The 22,979-nt window shown below is 41.2% G+C and overlaps 2 protein-coding genes across 3 annotated transcripts in view; one reads left to right on the forward strand and one right to left on the reverse strand.

The window, feature by feature from the left end:
- Positions 1-11,242, reverse strand: part of HECTD4 (HECT domain E3 ubiquitin protein ligase 4) — a 68,137-nt gene extending 56,895 nt beyond the window's left edge. For both annotated transcript variants that reach the window (XM_080355515.1, XM_080355514.1), the window contains exons 1-2: positions 10,949-11,242; positions 1,968-2,485 (exon numbers count right to left, since the gene is read on the reverse strand). In XM_080355515.1, the coding sequence (XP_080211641.1) occupies positions 1,968-2,485; positions 10,949-11,119 (689 nt within the window). In that variant the 5' untranslated portion in view covers positions 11,120-11,242. The remainder of the gene's footprint in view (positions 1-1,967; positions 2,486-10,948) is intronic.
- Positions 11,243-19,341: 8,099 nt separating this feature from the next.
- PTPN11 (protein tyrosine phosphatase non-receptor type 11) overlaps positions 19,342-22,979 on the forward strand; it is a 36,071-nt gene continuing 32,433 nt past the window's right edge. Inside the window, exon 1 of the mRNA XM_080355268.1 lies at positions 19,342-19,675. Coding sequence (XP_080211394.1) covers positions 19,596-19,675 — 80 coding nt within the window. The 5' untranslated portion in view covers positions 19,342-19,595. The remainder of the gene's footprint in view (positions 19,676-22,979) is intronic.

Raw genomic sequence — 22,979 nt, forward strand, 5'->3', positions numbered from 1 at the left:
GCTTTTCCCCTTCTGAAGTGATGCATTTAAAGGTATATAAAGACTAAATACTTCTGAAAACAAAATTAAACTGAAGTAGAAGTTGTTTCTAATCTTGCCTAAAAGTCTGTTGCTTTAAAATTTTATTGTGGTATTTACAAACAGAGTTTATAATTCTAATTATAATTCTTGTTCATTCAGAAGTTGAATACTTTTTTGTAGTATCTATTAAACCCTTATGTTAATTTAGTAGAAAACATCTTTTTTTTGTAGAAATGAAGAGACATAGAGGTCTTAAAAAAATATGCTTTGGAGTTTGTTTTAAAGGTGAGGGTATTTGGAAGAAGTCACTTTCTGAAAGATGCGGTGGCTTTATTTCCAAGCATAATAGTCTAGCTAAAAATAAGAATCCTGATAGCGTCTCAGACATGATAATAGTCAGTTATGAATTGATCTCTTCAGAACCATGACTGATCCATTGAAGAGATCCTTTCCACATGCTCTGCTGAATGCAGCCTCGGGCTTTCTGTCACACACGGGCAGTCTTGGCTCCTTCGCTTTCCAACAGCATCTCCTCCTCCACACCCCAAACCCTGTTCTTCCCCTGCCATTTTCAGCTGTATGCTCTCACTGGTAAACCTCAGCCTGGAAAAAATTGACACTAAATACTTCAAAGCACCTCCATTAATTATTTAAGGCAATATTCACCCTGATGTGTTATTCTTAGTAATATGAAGCACCCAAGATTGCAACTAGGAATCTCAATAATAGTCTCATTTTGAAGGCTTTTTCTTCTTAATGGTAGCCAATGCATGACTTACATATTTAAAGGAAAAATGCAAGGCTTTCATAGTTGAACAAAGCACATCGGGGTATTACAACTCTGTAAGCAATGCCAAAACAGATTCGCAAAGAATGTATAAGATCAACCTTCATTTCAAAAGCGGTATTTGAAATTTAGCTCTTATACAAACTCAGCTGCAAAAGAACATCCCATACTTCCTGAAAATTGACATCTGGAGAAGAAAATAAATAAGATCGTGTTTATGAAACCAAATTTATCTGAGCTATGTTCAAGTACATTGCCTTTCAGATAAGGCATTTGTCAGTGCAGAAGAATTTGCCACATACAGTAGATTTCTCATTGATTTCATTAGAACAAGTACACTAGAAATTAAGTGGTTTTCATTTGCATAAACCTTTTTCTAAAGCAAACCATGACATCTCCTAAGAACTTCAACATCTTAAATCAGAGTAAAACCTGACAGACAAGACTGCAATCTGAGAAACATTAAAGCCAAGATTTTCAGAAGGCAACTAGTGACTTTAGACCCACATTTATATGGCTTTGCAGAAGCTAAGTTTTGTACACTCCTCTCCCTCTCCCCAAGCCCCATTCCCGCAAAACAGTAAGTTTTTATTTAAAGCTATTATGGCCATTTTATCTCCAACCACCTGATGCTGTGCTAAACCATGCAGGGCATGGGACAGTTCAGCCTACACTAGTTGAACTCCTCCCTGGCAATGAAATAAAAAAGCCTCCAGATGTTTCACAGGTAACACTGAAATGAAATGAATTGCCCTGAAACCTGGCAGTAATGTCTTCTACAGCCAAATAAATGTTCATAAGCGACAGGATAAAAGGGGCACTACAAAGAGAAAAGTGAGACAATTTTCCTCCATGATAAAATCATTTGGAACCGTTCCTGGAACAGAACACTGCAGCAGAAGCAGCAGTATGCACAGGAGGGCATTTCTAACCTAGATCCTTCTGTTTTTACATATGTTAAACAGATGCAAAAAATAAATGCTTAGCTTATCAGCTTCAACCTCCTCAAACCAATATTTAAACATTAGAAAGAAAAAGACTAATGTCAATCAAAAATTAGTAGCAACAGTGCAGTCACATTGTCTTTGATTCTTACGTTTAAACAGAAACACTTGCTACCAGCATCAGTCACAACACATCATTTCAGTAGTTTCCTTACCTTGCACAAGCCAAGGCAACTAGGGCAGCAGCAGCATTTTCTTTTTGCTTATACGGAATGAGTTGGCCTGAAGCAGAAGTGTCCTCCAGCCAGGAGCACAGCAAAGACTCGATCCCATTGAGACAGTCAGCCGGCTCCTTAGTCAAACTCAATGGCTGGCAGTCCCGAAGGCAATTCAATAGCACCTCAGCAGTTATGTTACAGAGAGAAGGGTCTGTTCTACTTTGAGACTGAATGAGGGGAAAGACCAACAGAAGCCCCATTCGGGAAGTAAACGGCGCTTGTTCAGGCTGCTGCAATAAGCCCTGACGTTTCAGCAAAGCCAAGGCTTCTTCATCGCCCGAGCTCTCCCTGTCGTGCTGCTCCTCCAGGGCCAGCTGGCGCTGGGCGTTCCAGAGCCCGCGCAGGGCGTTCAGCCGGTACTCCAGCAGCCGCGCGTAGGCATTGCTCTGGTTCCCGCACACTGACCGTAAGCGCTCAGCCAGCTCCGTCGGGTTCTTGGTCTCAAAGGTTAGTATCTGAAAGGAGAGGAAAAGGTGGTATTTATACCGGTTTTCTTTTCCTTAAGGAAAAAAAAAAAAGTTAACACGCCTGCGGTGTGATTTCAGGGGTTGGACTGGATGAGCTTTGAAGGTTCCTTCCAACCCAAACTATTCTATACTTCTACACCAGCTGTCCTCCACCACACTGTCTGATACTTCTTTTTAAATTTCTGGACATGAATAAACTTACAGTGGAGGTCAAAGAGCACACAAGTGGTATGGAGACTGTTATTGCTGAGTAAGCATTGACACAGAACCTGGGCTTGGAGGTTGCCAACAGAGATTTTTTTAATCTTTCAATCGTGATGTTAAGACAACAATAATATAGGTTGCAAATAAAAAGACATATTAAATAGTATCTTTGAAAATAAAGATTTGCCTTCCCTGGAGCATTTTTTCTTTGTAATCAAGGCAATTTTGCTAAGAACTTCAAAAGGACTGAGGAGGTAGAAGGTCCCAGGGGCTGAGTTTAGAGCCCTTCTATGGAAACTAACAGGTCAACAATATTTTGTAATAAGAATCTACATGTTCTCATTTTATAGCTTTTCAAACACCAAACCAAACAGTCCTCTGAAATGAAGAGTTTTGTTATATGCTCTCCCTTCCCTGTTTTTTTTCCCCCCTCAATTTTATCATATTGCACTTAGCTACATCTTTCTCAAAATATTTCCAGTTGCTGCCACAGTTTAAAAACCTAAAAGTCTCATCATCATCACTTCAGACAGAAGAAAGAGGCCTTTTTGGCACTTCTAAGTAAAACTGGAGACAAAGCTGGAACAACAGAAAACAAGTAAACCATGACAGAAAGAAACATTTATGGGTTAGTACCCAGCCTGCTACTTGAAAGAATTCACAATTTTAAGTAATTTACAGACAACTTTTCTGCCTATAGCAGACAACAACAGTTGAGATCAGCACAGTCATTTGAGCTACAGCAGCCCCAAGGAAAGCAAAGAGCCAAACGTGTTCTGATCTTTGGATCTGCTGTCCAAAGGGCTTCTGCCCACACGCCACATCACCTCAGCTCATCAGTCCCAAACACGCTCTGGCCCAGCTTTATGCTGCCAGCCTGTCCTTCTTCTCTTTTAATTAAACATAAAAAGGTAAGGGGAACGTGAGCATTCACGAGATGCAATGGGTAATTTCATACAGGGTTGTTTGTTTTGGTTTGTTTGGGTTTTCTTGTTTGTTTGTTTTTAATGGTAGGCAGTAGTCATGCAGAATATGAAATAGATGTTTATGTCTAACTGTAGAATTTTGAACAGCTTGATAAAACGCTTCAGGACAAATCTGCCATTTCTACAAACACTATTACTACAGTCAATGAAACAGCTTTTCAGCAGAACACTTACCAGAGTAATGAAAAGTTCACTTTAAAGTAATTCACATAATAATTACACTTGAATAGATGTTAGTATTGAGCTCCTTAAAACTCAAGAATCTCTTTTAATTAATTTATTCAAAGAGATTAAGAACATTAAACCCTAAACCACATATTATACACTTACAATAACTACTTCATATTAATTTGTGTTATGTTGTCTCCAAAATAAGTTTTTGTTTCTACTATAGATGCAATCTAGAACCTTCTAAACCAGCATGCTTTTGACTTCCTTGAACTAAATACATGATGGATCCACAACTAAGCGATAACAAGCTACAGAAATGGAGGAAAAATAGAATTAGTGTTTTCACCTTAAGAGGTTAAATGCTGAAGAAAACAGGTCTATGGTCCTTGGTTATGTGAATAGCCAACACACCCCAACAGAGGAGCTGAGCTGTGCTTAGTTGGCTTTCCTTTTTACATTATAATAACCACAACTTCCATGGGGGGACAGGAGGAGCTGTCTGTGGTCTTCACCCCTTCCCAGAAACTTATTGGAACCCCGCAATCCATGTCAGATAATACTTCAAAAAGTTGTGCCCGCCTCAATTATACCACTATGTTAACTCACAAACTTTGTACAACCTCATGTGGACTTCGAACTAAATCCATACCCAGTGTGTAAAAACAAGCAGAAGGTTTAAATACTCAAATATTCCCCAAACACATGAGAATTGCTTTATTCTAGCCAAATTGCAAACACAACCAAAGACTGAGTTCCAGTTGCAACCAATACATGTTTTTCAGTTTCCTTCAAGTTTCCTCCAAGTTCTTAAGCCAGATTTTTGGTTTAGAGCAGTTCCCTGATGTAGAACAGCAAGTCGAATGGAAGAGAAAGAAGAAAATGCATGATCAACGACAGACGTGAACGAGGACTTTGTGCAGCAACTCTCCCAGGGTGCTACTGAAATTACAGTCTTGGGCTGAATTTGCTGGTTTCACTGACGCATTTTCATACCAATAAGCAATGAAGCTGCTCGCAAAGGTGTACTTTTTCCTAAAGTTGTGTATTGCAAGTGAAAACCTTTAAATCTCCAAAATAGCATTTAATTCTTTCTCTATATAATTAAATTGGCTGAACTTCACATATAAAGAGAACAACTTCTTGAAGATGGTGGTACATTTACCAAGAACAACTAGATACGTAATACCCTTCTGAGTATTAGTTAAGTATTATTCCCCATCTCACAGGAGGAATAAACCATACGGAAAACCAGAAACAACCTCAAAATCGTAAGATAACTTTAACAGTGGCATTAAAAAAATTAACTACATTACTTTCAACACCACGTTACAGCTATAAGGTCACTCCTCTTGTACCATACAGTTAACATACAGGGAGCGCCGCCTGTTTACTTGGTTCTGTTGTCTCTAGAAATACAAATAAAATCATGTTAAAAGACTGATTTACACGATTTATAGATTGTTCTATAAGAGAAATACCAGAATTGACAGTTTTAGGGTACCCTGAAAGCTGAAATATACATCAACATTTAAACTGCTCCCATAAACAACACTGTATACATGCTCCCAGCCCTCCAGTTCTGTTGCTCTGCTGGGTGACAGCATTTCTGCTGATGGCGGTTTCTGAAGACACACAGCAGGAAGCTGTCTTAGTGCAAACTCTGCCTTGATTTCTTCTAAAACATGTTTCTAAACCCTCTATAAGGCTTTTTGTTTGATATGCCTGTGTGTTTGTAAAATACATAAACACGGGCAAACACGTTCATCCTGATGCTCGAGATATTGAAGTTTTATAGACTCCTAGGGGCTGCTGCAAACTGTACATTACGCTTTTAATGTTGCAGTTGAAAACTACAAGTTTCAAAATTAAGACTTTTTCTCTGCTCCATGAAATTTTAACCGTATCACCTTGTTCAAAGCCTCTACTGATTCATAATCCTGTATAGAGCAGCACAGCTTTTTAACAGCTCAGCTGAAAGCATGAACTATTTTCCCTTGTGAAAGCAATAGAAACCTAATTACTTGCCCAGAAATCAGCACTGAGAAACCTGTATCCTTTACGGCACACACAATGCTGTAACAAACAGGTTTTTTGTAACTGTAAAAATTTACCGAATAACCTTGATGCCTGAGATGAATTACAGAGTACAGGCAAGCTGTAAACACACACAAAAGTGCTATAAAAGAAAGTACCATTTACTTGTGAATTTATTAAAATATTTCTTTGGCTGTTATTTAAGTAGTAGTTAAATATGTCTGAAAAAGGTAAAGTAAAATATTTGTCATTTAAACATCTGGGAGTGCAGATCACTGAACTGATGAGCTGCAACTGATAATAAGAACTGTATTTGGGAAACACATTTGCAAAATCATCCTTCAGAAGAAGCTTTCTAGTATTTCTCTAACTAAAGCACAACTTTAAAAAGCCAAGATGCATGGTAGCCCATATTACAGAAGTTTAATAAATTAAACCAGGTCATTTTATGACAACTGATTATAACAACGGCAACTCCGCTGGACATTAAATCACACAATATTGGTGGTTTACACAATTATCTAATGGAAGTGAGCTTAGAAGGAAGGGAACCAAGACTTCAGAGTCCTCTCTGGAGAGAATTAGAGCAATGCCTGACGGAATCCCATCAACTCCTGCGCAAACACAACAAGCAGGGCTCACATTTGTAAGGTTTTCTTCCTGTGCAGAATAAACGTCAAGAACCAGCTTCATCTGCTGTGACTCTGAAAGCTGGAAACACCCTCCAAGGGGAACACCAGAGTATTTGAAGCAGAAGGGGATGCAGAAGGCAGGAGCAGGGAAGTTACAAGGCTGACATACATGCTGGGATCAGCAGTCGCCAAACCAGAGGTCGTCACCTCGAGAGGGGTCAAACACTTAGTAAAAAGTCAATTGTTTATGCTGGCATTAGGGATTTTTATTTTGACAGAGGTGAAGCTTGTAGATGGAAGTCAGGTCACAACCAGAAAGATTTGGGAAGCACTGACCTAGATAATTACAGCATTCAGGGAAAAGTGACAACATGTTTCTGCTAGTCTGAGGAAAATGGGTGAAAGTTTCAAGTTTAGCAGATACCTTCACATCTAAATAATTTTGACAGAAAACACAAGTTAGTTACAGGATTGGGACATCCTGTTAGAACAGTGCTGGGTTTCAATTATCCAACTTCTCCCTAGAGGGCTAGCTGAGACCATCCTGGGGGGAAGAAGAAAGGACACCATCTTTATTAATATTATTTTTCTTTTTTACACTTAGAATTGATTAAAAATACCTATTTGTGGTGCAGATGCCAGCTGCCCAGTGGCATCTCATACTCTGTCCTCCAATAACAGAGCTTGACAAGAGTCAAAACATCAGATGGGGACAGATACAAACATGATCCAGACAGCTACTGAGGTAGGAGCTAAAAATATATTAGAGAAAATTTTTTTAAATCAGGTATTTAGAACTTTTCTAGGCCATGCAGGAGAGCAGTAAGAACCGATATCCAAATGACTATTATCTCTGTTCAGCTGTTATGTAAAACAGAGTGTTTAGGCAAAGCAACACAGAAGATTGTTCCACTTTACACTGTGACGATATATTGAAGATTTGTCTTTCTTCCCACTTACTTCCTTGTGGAAAAAGTATCTGAGCCTATCAATAGTCAGCTGAAAAACTGCGGATGCTCCACATTTAAAACCAGTGAAAATACTGGACACAAATTTGAAGATCAGAAGGGAAGCCTCCTCAAATGGAAGGATGACAACAGTCCAAGATGCTGACACAACTAAACTGCCTAAAAACAAGTGATGGCTTTTTTTGCCATCAGATGGTCACATAATTGTCCATGTGAACAATAACTGCTCAGTAGTGTCTGTCTTACTACATTACCAAGGGTTAACACATCAATTTATAATGCTGGTACTCTCTTAAGTCTCAGCAGATTGGCATTCTGGGAGACTAAAACTCGGTTTAAGAGACCTCTGCCTTCAGACATAGCTCTGGCCCAGCGGCCAGGGTTTATTGTCTCTGCAACAGAGATGTAGGATCGGGAGGATTACGAAGTGCTGCAGCTCATCTTCCATCCACTGGCCCTCCCATGCAGCCGCTGCCAGCCAGGGCAAAGACCGGACTGAGCGTCATGGCAACATCTTCAGCTGTTACTCACATGAGGTTCTCTCCAAGAAGCAGAAGACTTTGCACTTTGAAAGTCATTTCTCTGTATGAAAGGCTTTAAGATAAGAGTGCAAAGGCTTGCATAATTGCTGACTAATCTAGGTGTCTTTTGACTAGATTTTATTGGGAAATCCCTACCAGGATAAGCTTTTATATGCTCAAAACTACAAAATTATATCATTTTTTTTTCTTTTTGGCAATACATATTCTCTCTAAATATGCTGATGGACCGTCTAAGGAGTTGGCATACATCATTTATATCACACAAAAATAAAAACAAACCCCCCGCACTCTTTAAACCTAAAGATACTCCTAGAACAAGTCACTTTCATGGGAAAGAGAATATCAACACTTTTAGAACCTACCATTAAGGGGAAAAAATATACACATACATACATATATATATATATATATGTTGTATGGGAGTCAAAATAACAAATTTTATAAGTCTTTCTTGTCATAATACCAATACTGTAACACTTTTTCCTCTGCTTCTCCTTTTATAAATAGACAAAACCTTTTAACAGAAGGACAAAGGAAATGCATCCAAAACCACTGACATTATTCACCAATAAACTCTTTAAAAGGATATTTAAACAAAACAAATCAAAATGACACTTTCCCCTCCCCCCAAAAAAAATCCATTTAAGTATATTCCATTTTTTTAATCAAGCACATCACATAAGAAATTCAGTCAGGGTCCTGACCACCATTGATGAAGCACAAAAAGTGTGTTTAAGAAGTTTACTAATCAAAGCAGCAGTTGCAGCATCTCCTACCCTTGTCCAATAACATATCCCAATAGATTTCTATTTGGACCATTTTGAAATATATTTATTACATTGCAAGGAGGAGTAGAAATGGTGCAAACAAGCTATTCAGTGTATTAGTCGATTGCGTGGCCACACTTCAATAAGATGCAGGCAGCTATTTCCACAAAATGGCTCCTCAAAGCCATTCCAATTTACCAAGGTAGCTCTTTATTTAAAACAATATTTAAAAAGGCAGAGAAAACTATGAACTAAATAATTTACAACACTTCAAATTTCACTTCTTTTTAACCTGCACCCCTCAAGACCAAAACCTACAAACCATTTTACAAATGAGATCTAAAAAAGTAAGTCATTAGCGATCATCAGTTCTTTCAGTGTAAGGAAATAAAATGATTTCATATTCTGTGACTTAAGACTATGGATCAAAATGAGGAGCACAGCAAAAAGTCTCATTTATTTATTTATTTTAAAGTTTCACACTTTGAACACACACAACAGAAAAATATCTCAGGAACAGGAAGAATGTTGTGAATCAGTGGCACTGAATTGCTGACACACTCATTATAAAAGTGTCATAAAGGACAAGACACAGAAACACTAATTCCATTCCTATCTCCCCCAAACAATTATAGTTTCATAAATATTCCTATCACTAACAAAAAATTCTCCAGAACTGAAGTGTTTGTCAAGTGAAGCCGTGTGTCAAGTTTCATGCTGGGACATATCTCTGGACTCCTTTACAAGATCTTATAAATAAGGCTTGTTTTGCTTTTGGGTTCTTTTGTTTTATTTTTTAAATTATATCCTCCTTTATTATGATATGACACAAACAATGCTGTGGGGGCAGGTATTTTTCTAACACAGTTATTAGACTTAATGCTGCTTCTATGTAATGGAATTGAAATATTTTCTCAAATACAAACAGCATTGAATGCCAGAGTGGACTCTGATCTCAAGGGAGACTCATCCCACATTTATACACATAGAAGTAAGTAATACACTTTAAAAGTCCCTCTTTTCCTGCTCATGTGATATTTGCCAACATCCATTTCATGGAAGCAGCTCCCATTCCCATCCCCTGTGTCACATCACTCAAAAAAGGAAACTCACATTCAGAAAAAAAAAAATATCTTTCCTTAGATAAGGCTGTGGGAAGTTTTCATAACCACCATAAAGACTTCACGTCACAAGGTGAACAATAACGCTGTCAGAACCTCAAGCCTGGCTCCTGGGTTCTCCTCAGCAACACCCCAGCCAGTAGCCAAAGCCTCACTAAAGGGTTTTGCGGCCTAAACGCTGGTGACCTAACATAGCACAGAGATAAAGCTCCTGCTGAACCAGCCCCTCTCAGCTCCTCTGACAAAGCCCCTGTGTCATCGCAAGCCACACTGCTGGAGAAGAGGGCGGGGTGAAAGAAGAGAAGGGAGGCACACAGGGAAAAAAAAATGCAGACTACAAAATAGATGCAACCTACAATCTGTGACATTCAGTCCTTCAGCATCTCCTCACAAGATAAAGCAGTTGTACCAGCCACCTGCAGTCAAAGCCACCAGCAGATTGGACAAGGTAAAAAGCTGGAAGGGAAATCTCAGCTGCCCTCCAGGTTCCTTAATAATGGTCACTGTTCACAGCCTAAATAAAACACCCAGAAAACCCAGGACCCTGGGCATCTTATTGTAAGGTTGATTAATTACAAGCCATCTAAAAGTACCAGCAAAAAGATACAAAACCATAAATAAAAATAAATGAGCCAAAGGCCACACTGAGTGTGGTTCGGATTTCCTAACCCCACTGATGCAAAACAAGGAGGCAGCACCAATACTTCACCCTCCATCTTCACCAGGGCCTCACCACCCTCCTGCCCAGCTCCACTTTCATTATTATACCAAATAAATCAATTTAACTTAAAACAAGTAGGCTGCTTCAGTACCAGCTGGCTCCACACCCCACATCGTTCCCCCTCCATCCGCATCCACCGTTCTCCATCCTGGTGCCCCCATCCTCCCCCAGTCATTCTCCCTGCACCCCCTCAATAACACCATCCTCATCTTCTCCTCAGGCCCCACCGCCACTGTCCCCCCCGAGGACACCCCCTCGCCATCCCCTCACCTCGGCCCTCCCCTCAGCCCGGGGGTCCCGCTCACCTCCAGCTCCGTGTCCCCGGGCTCGGCCACCCCAATGATCTCGCTGGGCAGCTCGGCCAGGTCGGTGACCCGGATCAGCCCGTCGTGCAGGAAGATGGTCTCCTCCTTCACCGACAGCCACTGGGCCGAGTCGGTGGCCGCCGTGGCCGAGGCGCCCGCCGGGGACCCCATGGCGCGGCCGGCGGGGGGGCTCCGCAGGGCTGAGGCGAGGCGGGTCCCGCTAGCCCCCCATGGCGGGGGCAGGGCGGAGGCAGCGGGGTCCCCAGCGGCCTGGGTACCGGACAGCCGGAGCGCGGTGGGGAGCAGCGACGAGCGGCGCGTTGCCACCGCGGCGCCAGCGGATCGGGGGCCTCCGGGAGCCGCCGTGCCCGCCCGCAGCCACCACGTCCCGCTCCCTCCTCACACACACAGGTGACAGCGCGACGCCATGTTGGGGGCTGAGGCGGGCCCGGCATGCACCGCGCGAGGAACAATACACCCTTCCCCCCTCCCAGCCCCGCGGGGCCCCGCCCCCCGCCGGGCCCGCCCCCCGGCGCCCCAAGGTGCCGCCCCCGGAGACCCCGCCCCGCACCGGCGGGCGATCGCCCCAGGGCCTGAGCTGCGCTCCCCGTGGAGACGTTCCCCTCAGCGCTTCAGCCCCGCACCGAGGGACGATCGCCCCAGGGTCTGAGCCGCGGTCCCCGTGGGGGCCGTTCCCCTCAGCGCTTCAGCCCCGCACCGAGGGGCGATCGTCTCAGCGTCTGAGCCGCGGTCCCCGCCTGTGCCGCTCCCCTCAGCGCTTCGTTCCCTCCCACAATGGCCGCTCCCCTCAGCGCCTTCCTTCACCCGAAGGCGCCCGTGAGCTGCTCCCTGAGCGCCTCGGCCCGAGGGTGAGGCCGTTCCTCTCATAATCTCCCATTTCAGCCTCACCGTGGCTAGTCAAGGCCTCTCTGAAACGACCCTTTTTTTTCCCCAAGGACCTCACGTTCCCCAAAGGGTAGTTTCTCGCCCTGCTGGCACCTCTGGCCATCTCTTTTTTGGTAGCCCTATTCTCCCTCGTTCTCCCTTCCCCTCCCTTGTCACCCTTCCATCACCTCCTCGAAGGAATCCTGTCACCTCCCAGCAAGCCTTTTCCCGAAGGACTTGTGAGCGAGCAGGTATGTCCCTTAAAATCCAACCTACAGAGTTAGCCGTGTCATGGGGATGCCAGAGGGCATGAGGTGAATGGTTCACAACACCACAGTGTGTGTGGAAAAAAGGAGATCCAAAGAAAAATTGACCCTTCTGCCTCTCAGTCTCTTTTGGGTACCATTGTGTAACCTTCCCCAGTTTCCATCAATCTAATTTCACAGCCCTGCACCCGAGCCTGTTCAGAGAGGCACAAAGTGTCACAGACAGCTGTACCTGGTTGTTCAGCAAAGTACGTACTTGTGAGACAAATCATGTTAACGACAAAGGCACGATGATAAATGTTAAATATTTTTAGTTTATAATTAACTGTGGGGATTCCCATTGTAAGTGGCTGCTTTTCATTAACCAGTGGCTGTACACAGCAGAACAGAGACGGAGAGCTACAGATTTATTTACCTGTTTGATCAAATTAAATTGTTTAATACATTAGTGCATTATGACAAATGTGCTGTGGTATTGGAGGAAAAGCGTATTCAAAGCTGTAGTAAAATGAGATCTACCGCCAACGCTTTATGTCCTATTAAATCTGGTAGGGAAGAAGCACTTTTTACATGTAATGGGCCACCACTCAACTTAGGACCCACACAAAGCATCTTTGTATAATGGATTCAGCAGCACGAGAATTCACACAATTGCGTAGTTTGTCTCTGAGGCCAGTTCAGACAACACAGGGTTCAGGTAAGTTTATACAAGTGGTTTGTTACAGGTCTGTATGGTAGCTCAGTACGCTATATTGGGTAGCACATCACTGCCGTTGGATAGCAGAAGAGTCTCCAGGCTTGGTTTGATTACAGAAATAGATATTATTTGCCTCTGTGCTAGAGTGTCACTTTTGCATAGGGATAGTGCAGAGAGTTGGTATCAAAGGTTTTTGTTGGGGAGAGACTGTTCATGGGCATCTGTTATTTTTGGTCAAGACATGACACAGAACAATGCCTGCAGATGGACGTACCCATAGATATGAAATCCACCCCAATCCTCCTGTGTGAGCCCTGCTAATGCTCAGAAGAGAGAGAAAGCTGAAATTTGAAGATTTTATGGCAGGTGGGATGTGGCAGCTGAGTTCTGGCAGTTGAGATAAGCTGCGCTCACGAGGTCTACTTGGAGGAATGGGAAAACTGCTGAGGTTAGATTAGTCACAGTATTTCATTGCAAGATAGTGACCGGTGTTATTGTTTTATTACCAGAGTAGGAGTTTTCCATTGTTTTCATTAATTCACATGAGACAGGAATAGAGGAAAATAAACAAAGTGTGTATACATTTTAGAGGGAATAACCCTGAAAAAAAGCCCTGTCTTTAAATGTTTGTAGTACTATCATCCTACTAGTTGAACATCTTCCACAAAATCAATACAAATAGCAGAGCTGGAAGCAAAATGGGATGTTCACAAGCAACACTCATGCCAGGAAGGCTTGTCAACAGAAGGGATTTGCAGTGTTTTGCAGAGGTGGCTGAGTTTTGGATGTATCTGTTGTTCTCCAAAGGACTGTTTCACAGGCTGGGTAACCCCCAGGCTGAAAATTCTTTGTCTCCAGCTCTCACGTGCTCTTTCCAGGGCCTTCTGGAGAGCTTTATCCCAGAGGAATATGGTTGTCACGGTAGCTCCCAGATGGAGAATCGGGGTTGGATAGAGCTGTCAATTCAATCCACTAATTGCTTTGAAATACAAACCAAGGCCTTGTGTTTGAACAAGGAGCTGACTCGGAGCCGGAGGAGAGGCATATGTAACTGCGGGTGCGTTCACACCAGGCGGAGCACGGAAAGAGGTGTGTGGCTGAATTATATACTCGCCAGGGGCTGCACTTTGTCATTCGGCTGGGGGCTGGTGAACAATTTCTCACAGCGAGATCCTGATACATGTGGTTTTGTGTGGTGAGTAACCTGAGCTGTCCCTGAGCGAAAAGCAGACCACTTAACTGGGAACTGGAGATGGTGCAGGCAATTTAGAAATCCCTTTTAGCTGGATTTCTGTGAAGGCATCCCAAGCCAAACAGAGGGGATGTTTACAGTTTTATAGTTATTTATTTGCTTATTTGGATTTCTTCTGAATTGTATTGATTTGACAATTCAAAGTTTAAAATCAGTTATTGAATTAATCTAATGCCATAAAACTGAGAAATGTGTCCTATTCTGCCTCAGTGCAGGCAAATAAAATAATTACTAGTAAATATAAGATTTACTAAATTATTTTAGTTGCCCACTGTTCAGGAATTATCAGTACGTTATACAGTCTGTAAGTTTACATAGCATGGAATGCTGACATAGCTTTCTACATTAAAAGTTCAGTATTGGGGCCCTGTAATGAATTCAGCAAATATAATGCGGCTTTTCTGGCATCTGCTGCAGAAGATGTTGTATCATATAATGAAAAAAATATTATTTTTGTTCCGCAAATCACCATAAAGTGTCAGCCACAGTAACTTCAATGTAGTATTCAGAGGTGTACTGCAGTAACTGCAAAGTCTTGTACTACATTATGGGAGATGTTGCAACTTAAAGACCAGACTAGAATAACTTTTTGACATAAGTCATCAAGGTGAAGAAATAAAATCCTTAACTTGTAAATATGCTTGTAGAGAAAACCAGTCTTTTGCTTTAATTCTTTTGGAGCAGGTGGGTGGCTGCTGCTGTGGCTGCGGTCGTGTCCACCTCTGGAGACCTGATTCTGGAATGAGTTTCTTTACGTGCAGGTCCTGCAGCTGAATGGGCCCTTGTGCATCTCTGTGCATCATAGTTACTGAGATTTACCCAAAGATGTTCATGGTCTATGGGCAAAAATTCAGTCCCATAAGGTGAAAATGGAAATTCACCATTCTTGCCTCAAAATTACTTCTTATTTGCCTATTAGGGAATGGAATTTAAAGGACCATTGTCTCACTCTCCAGTTTAATTTTGTATTAACAGCTATAACATATGGTGGAAACTCTTTGCTGTATATCTTTCTGGTAATTTAGAAATGGCAGTTTCAGTTTTAATGACCATTGTGGCACTAAGAAACAGAAGAAATAGTTTCTATTTTTATGTGATCTGCAATAACCAGATTTCTATACCCAGAAACCTGTCTCCTCTGCCTAGTAGAGTTATTTAGTGAGCTTGAATGCCATCCTTAATAAGGCCATGATGCAAGGAATACTGGCATTTCTTGGCACACTAACTATAATTAAAAATACAGTTTCTTCATTTTCCTTCAATTAAAACTTAGGAAGAACTGAGGTGGAAAAAAATCAGAGAAAAAACAAACTAGGCAGTGAAAGGAAAAAAAATCAAACTTCAGAAATATATTTTAGTCGCTAAGGAAAAATATTCACATTTTTCTCAGTTTGATATATTAGCAATAATCTCTGCAGAAGGCGCTGACTGATACCAAGGTAGGCTTGAGGAAGGAAGAACAAATAAAAAGAGATTTTTATTAAAATGAATAAGGACAATTTTATTATAGGAAACATGAGTATGAATCACCTACCTCGCAAACATAGCCTTAGTTAAATTGGACATGAAAGAAATGTAAATTATAGAATCATAATAAAAGTGCTGGAATGTTTTCTTAGAGGCAACCTGATCCAGTCCTGTGACACGAGGTGTAACTACGCTACTTGTGACACATATTTGTCCCATCTCTTCCATTACTGAATTGTCATTACAGTTAGAGAGTTTCCTAATACTTAATTGAACTTGTGTTACTGTAATTTAAGGCTTTTCAATTTTTTCAGCTGTTGTAGGCAGAGAGAACAGTTTCTTTCCTTCCTCTTATGTGCAGCCTTTTTCATGTGCGAAGGCTGTGACCATAACTCCTCTCTGTCATCTCTGTACTAAATAATCCCCGTCCTTTCAAACTTTCTCTGTAGGCCATGTACTCCAGAAGTCTGAACATTCGTCTGCTCTTTGGGGTTTCCTCCAACTTGTCCACATCTCCCTTGAGCTGCTGGTACTTTAGATGAAGCCTTGAAAGTGTGAAATGGTTTGGGCAGGTTTCCGTTTTTTCGATGCAATGCTCCTGGTAAGTGTCTCGGCATTGTCTTTGCTTTCTCTGCAGCTGTATGGCATTGTTGAATCATACTGGGCTTGTAAATGAAATAACAACTTACTCTTAAATTCTGTTTGCAGTATTTCACATGCACAAACAAAGCAAGTTGGCATTTAGCATTACTCTCAATAATCTTGTGCCTCATTTTCTTATTCAAGAACTTAACGCAAGAAGCCTTTTATGGAGGGAAGTATTTAAATGCTGCCCATCGGTGAGGAAGAGTGGCTGGGAGCTGAGCACACCCCTTAGTGGTTGTCCTGAATTTCTGAATCTCTAATGTCTCAGAAGACTCATTATTAATATCCAAAAATAGGTAGGTTTTAAATACAGCTACTCTGTACTGTTTTAAAATTCAGCCTCCCTGAAAAGTGGTGCAGTAAAATGAGGAAAAAAATAAGCACAAAAAAGTCTGCTAAAATATTCTACTCAATATTGTTAAAGTATAAATGTAACAAGGTGGATTTTTATAATTAATAGAAATTATTACAAGGTCTACTTTATAAAGTGTTTCTCAGGGTTTGTAGTTTTAAATTGACAAAATCTCTAGCAGTACATCATACAGAAAATGAGAATTATTAATCCCTGGATCACACTGCTGTCCCAGTGCAGGGTCCCGATGCGTGAAGATGCAAACAGGACGTCGACTCCTCTGGGAGACGGGTGCGGTGATCCGCCAGGGCTGCTGTCTGATTCATTAAACTCCCTGAAACATTCATTCAGCGCTGATTGAAGCATGTTGTCAAACCTGCCACCAGGGTTCCCGGGGGAGGATGAGGATGTTCACATCACCAAAGGAAACGTGAAGTGTGGGGATAGGAGCTGCAGCTGCATCGCAAGGCAGGGAAGCATCTTATCTTCAATTTGCAGGTGCTGAGAAGGGGACAAGCTGCCTGGGGATGGGTCACCAACACTCTGCTGGGAGAAATCTGTCCCTGGTTAAGCAGCCAGCTGGTTAACTAGCTGACTAGCTTCACGGGGTGGGTGGGGAGGTGAAGTTCATATTCCTTTATAGTGAACAAGAGCTGTAAGGAACAAGATCTGTATTTCACAAAACTTATAGAATCAAAGAATGGTTTGGGTTGAAGGGACCTTCAAAGCTCATCCAGTGCCACCCCTGCCATGAGCAGGGACATCTGCACCAGCTCAGGTTGCTCAGAGCCCCGTCCAGCCTCGCCTGGGATGTCTCCAGGGATGGGGCATCCACCAGCTCTCTGGCCAACCTGGGCCAGGCTCTCACCACCCTCAGTGGAAAACATTTGTGGAAGAAATGAGCTCTGTCTCCCCATCAGGATGGCCCTTCACAGGCATTGTCTCAAAGTTGACTGAGAACTGGGCAGAGTTTTACAGAATATTTATCAAAAATGTTTAATCCCAATCTGAATAAAAAGCTGAAATTCTGGCATTTTTGATATAACATTTCAGGGGAAAAAGTTTGTTTCAGGACAATTAACTTGTTTCAGGACAATTAACTTATTTCAGTTTTCTTTTTATTCCAATTTTACTTTATATTGTGTAAGATTTTTATTTAATACATATGTTGTATTGTTTTAGTTTATTTTTATATTATATAATTTCATCATAATTTTGATGCTGAATAGAATTAATATTGAAATGAAAACTCCAGAAATCTGTTTTAACATGGTACTTAATATTTTCAAAATGAGGTTTTGTTAAGTATGATTCATTCACAGAATGAGTTGATTTCAATTACTGGCAAATTTTCTGCCAGCTGTACATTTTCTTAAAATCTCCCATATCATTAAAACTGGCTTATGGACTGTCCGTATGTATTTTTGCAGAAAAAATATTGTTGTGACATCTACAGGAGTTTATATTTTATTTATAATTTATTTATCCTTATTTATATCATTACTGGCAATAGAGAAGAGTTTTAAATTATCCTACATATATCCTAGTACCTTTTTACATCCGCCCATGTGATTTGGCAATATTGGGAATAAAACCCACAACTCATTACATATTATTAATCCAAAAATGACTTACCTTTTGTAAGCCCATCTCCAACTAAGGATAACTGGCGAGGGTGTTACAAAAGAGAGAACTGTCACTAGAGAGTCTGAAACAACAGGACACCAAAGAAAACAGCCAAAGCAGGATTTGAAATGAGAATTTTGAATGAGGTGGCTTGTGAACTTTTATTATCTTTGTCTTTTACTTGAAATTCACAAATCAATTCCAAGATCCTGTGAAGTCTTAATTAGCAGGTTTTCACAGGCATTGCAGCACTAACTACCCTTTCTTGTAAGAAAAGGAAGCCAGGTCATTGCATCCCTGGCCTGAGAAAATGCTGTAGTCTGTACTGATTTTCTCTTCAGTGGTGACAGACATTCAAAACAAACTTAAATCTGAGAGCCACTAATTGAGAACTGAAACCATGCAGTGCAAATTGGAACGCCTTTTTCTCCGGGGAGAGCAATTTTGCTCTCTGTATGGGGTTGTTTTGCAGCTATAAGTGGCCACATCTCCAAAGGTGCTCTTCTCGTAGTGCTTACCGCCCCTTCCTTGCTTTCTTGAAGTGTTTCTCCTGTTCTTTCCAATATCTCTTTCCTCTAATTTCCAGCCAATAATCTACTTTTAAAGGAAGAGTGAGAACTCTTATACAATGAAGTCACAACCTGATGGAATAAAAATAGGAGGTAGACAAACAGAAAAGCATGTAGATATATGCTGTGGTTTGTTGGTGAAGGGATGGTGCTGATTTCTGTGAGAGGTGCAATCTTCCCATGCTCACTATGACTCACCTGCTTTTCCCTCTGTTCCTTACAGCCAGATGGCATAAACCAGTGAAGGCCAAATAATTCACAGTTCCACAGACCGGCCCCTGATAAAGCCAGGATGGTTGAAAATCTTTTCATGTTGCTACAGGTAGGATGGTTTCTTAATTTGAAATATTGTAAGTTGAGTTCATGAATGCTGCAGTGGCATGTCAAGTGCTAACGAAATCCTGGTCTTGACAAATAAAAGACTTTCCTGGAATTGTTTTATAAACCCTTGATTTCATGCTTAACAACATTGCAGTGTTTCTTTAAAAAGAACAACATCACAAGTAGCCTACAGATAAACCATGAGGATCAGTTAACTGCCCTTCAACTAAAATAACACCACGAGCAGTCATTCAACAGGAGGACTGAGAGCAGCGCTGTCAGTCACCCAAAGCCAACCGGCTGTTTGGAGGACGGTACCAGCATTGCCGCCTTCATTAGAGTGTAGGTCCACAAATAGCATCAGCCCAGGTTTCACGTGCAGTACAGCCACCACATGACGTATATTGTGCACATTCCTCCCTTCTTCCAGATTGTTGTCATATGGCTGATGATTGGGCATGACAAACACATAAAAAAGCCAGGTTTTAGGCTTGATTATCCGGTCTCCACAGGCTTGGTGCGGTGGCCAGTTGAATGACGTGAGAAGTTGCAGCTCGAGATGACAGGATGGGGAGAAGGATGGAAATTCTAATGAGTGTTCTTATCAGTCCGTGGGAGACAGCTGCTCAGCTGGGGACACTTCTCAGGTACTTGTGAAATCGGCTGTTATTTCAAGTAAGCCCAAGTCACATAATTTGTGATGTTACTTGTATTTTTTTATCTTTTTCTTTTTTTATTGTTTGATTCAAGCTGTTAGCCCATTTGGAGATTAATGGGTTGCCTGCGTTAGAAGACAGTTACATGGTGATGCTAGTCATCGCCTTGATGAAGTCCTGTTTATTTACAAAGCATGAAAAGTCTTCTTTCCTAGACTGCTGGCTTAAGTAAACCGCAGATTTTTGTTCACAGTGCTTTGACCCAAGCCGCTATTTTGACCAAAAAAAAAAAGGTTCTCTTGCATCAGCAGCCTCAAAATGCAGTTTTCTTTTTTTCTCCCTCTGTGTCCCTACTATGTGCATGTGGTTTTTTTTTCTCTCACACAAACACAAAGCTCCAGATTTCAAATGCCCTTTTTGCACTTTCTGTGTCAGTCCAGAGGGAAACCATGCGGATAATGGACAATGTACAGAAGCTTTGCCATGTGCCTGTCATTTGAGTAATAGTTGCTGTTGTTTCAGTTCCGTGATTCTAGAAGGGCATTTGTTTACTTTTTGTGCTTATTTTAAGGAACAATTACGGTTACCCACTGATTTCTATGAAATTCCATGACATAGATCTTCATTTCAGCTTAGCAAGACATTCACATCAGTAATTTTAATATTGATTTTACCTAAACATCTCCAGTGCAACATTTTGAGGGTGCATCATTCTTTTTAGAGCCTTCCTATTTCCTTGTTCTGAAAAATAACCTTCGTCCCTTGTATATCAAGGACTTGCTGCCTAGGACTGGTTTTGTCCATTTTATCTTTATGTTTTATTTCCTCATGTGAAAATGGGCATTTTGAACAATAGGACACCATGTATAGCACATGGTGATATCTGAAAGCCTTAAATTTAAAAACAATTACATCCTAAGTGCATCTGTCAAGAAAATGGAAAATCTCTTTATCAGGTAGGACTGACAAAATGGATGAAGACGGAATTGCTTCTGGTTTAGTCTCCTATTTTCTTCATGAGGTTTAAATCCTTTCCTTTTGCAACCTGGTGTGGTTCTCTGCATCCCACTGACTTACTCCAGTGGATTGAATAAATCATTTTACATTTGTGTATGGTTTCTCAGTGTTATAATGGCAGTTTTTACCTCTGTTGGGTGTCATGCGGCCAATGTGCTCAGTGAATGTGAAGTATGAGAAGTTGTTTATTATGATCATTAAAAAAAAAAAATCAGCAGACAAAGGGCTAGAAACTCTAATTGGACAAAATGTGGAAACACAGAATGTCACCAGAGACTCTAAATCTTTTAGCTGTACTGTCCTGTACAAATATAATGGACTAAGTTCTGCAAAAAAATGACATTACACCTGATAAACAGGACTATGAAAATGTTTATTCTTCATGCCACCTGTGCCAGAACACGACACGATGTTCCTATTTTTTAGTATTAAATGTTGATATTATCTCAGTAGAGAAAGAATAGAATAATGGATCAGGTTCCCTCCCAAGTGTCATGCAAGGATAGACTCTGTATTCTTTTATGTGTGTTAGAGCATTGTCATAAATTGTATGTCTGCAGTAGTTTAAAACACTTCTTCAGATCTGATAGGAGAAAGTGTTAGTGCTGTTCTGCAGGTATGTGAGCACTGAGCTCACTGAAATTAACTTAGTTGCTTAGGATCACAAGGAAAATCAATATAGCTGAGAAAAAAAATTGGATTTCTTTAATCTCAAATAATATTTTGAATACCTTGCTTCCTCTCTTCTTATCATTATTACTACTAACAAGTATTTATGTTTGGTATGATGTGAACCATGGGTAGGTCATAGAAGTTACTGGCTGTGTGTACAATCCACCATGTAAAGTTGTTTCCCCTGAGAAAGATAAACCTTGAATTAATGGGGATAAAGCTAGGATAAAATGAGCAAAAAAAGGCAGTCACCTGACAAAAATGTTTCCTGGCTCTTCATCTATGAGAGGGTTGAAACTAGACTGGTCTAAAAAAAGCCCCAAACCAATAAACTATGAAAAAGCAAGAAACAAGAAACAAGTAAGAAATGTCATGGTTGCTCCTTGGCAAGCACGTTAAATTCCACATACAACCATCACGGACCAGCCCTGCGTGACTCAGTGCAAAGGTCGATTACAGCCAGTGGGACCGGCTCGCTTTGTTCTGAACAACGAGGAAAAAACCCAGCAAGAACTATTATGAACAAGATTTAACATTTAATTGCTCTGATTGTGCAAACAATGAGTTGTCAAGTGCTTAGTGCAGACTGTAATGCAGGAGAACTGCAGAAATCAAATGACCAGGTAAATAGTTCCCATCTTCCTGGATCTTCACATTCCCACACAAAGTCAATGGGAGCTTCAGCACTGTCCCCAAAACAGAACAGGAGCAGGAGCTCTCAATCCTAGACCCACATGATTACATTATTTACATGACCCGCTTCTTCAGGACGTTAATGATGGAAGAAAGTGCCGTGGAGTTTACACGACTCCTCTGTAGTTCCACATCTCTTGGACTAAACCATCCACGTATCCATCTTGTAACAGCAATAGCTGATAAAATCGAAGGAGTCACTGATATTTGTAGGGTGATAAACTGCGGAATCCCCTGAGAACGGTGTGAGCTCTTATCTTACTGAGACTTTAAGAGCCTCAGTAACAGCCTTCATGGTGGGCCAGGGCAGAACTCTGCTGTCCAGTTTCAAACTGGGCAGGGTAATTTCTTGCCTGTTAAGTGCTGGGTAGAAAACTGTAAAAACCAGTTTTGATCTTAAAAACCAGTTGATTTTAATATGGAGAGACCAGGAAGCCCTCTTTGCTGAAAGACGAGAAACAAAATGTACTGAAAGAAGATTATACAGAGAATCTGAAAGAAATTCTTTCAGAGAATATACAGAGAATCTGAAAGAAATTATTTATTCCATTTGGATGTGGTTTCTAATGCTTGAATAATTTAAAATGAGAAGGGAATCGGCATTTGGAGAAGAGTAGAAGGAATTATTTTGCATTTGCTAGAAGGAGGCTGCCTAGGCCAGCTCTTCTCCATTAATGGTTTCTCAGCTGATCTTGCCTACATTTTCTGTGATGCTAAAGCAGAGCTTCCTCCAGGTAGTGAATATAAAGAAACTGTCCCTAAATTTTATTTATTCTAGATTGAGCTTGTGGAGAGATCCAGAATGCCTTTTTGCAGAAGTGGGGCTGGGTGTCCCAGTGGCAACAGTTGTGTGAACCATGATGAGAGGGAAAGCAGAGACCAGATGGAAAGATGCTGGAGGAAAAGGTTCAGC

The sequence above is a fragment of the Nesoenas mayeri genome, assembly GCF_963082525.1.
Source record: "Nesoenas mayeri genome assembly, chromosome: 17".
NCBI classification, from domain to species: domain Eukaryota; kingdom Metazoa; phylum Chordata; class Aves; order Columbiformes; family Columbidae; genus Nesoenas; species Nesoenas mayeri.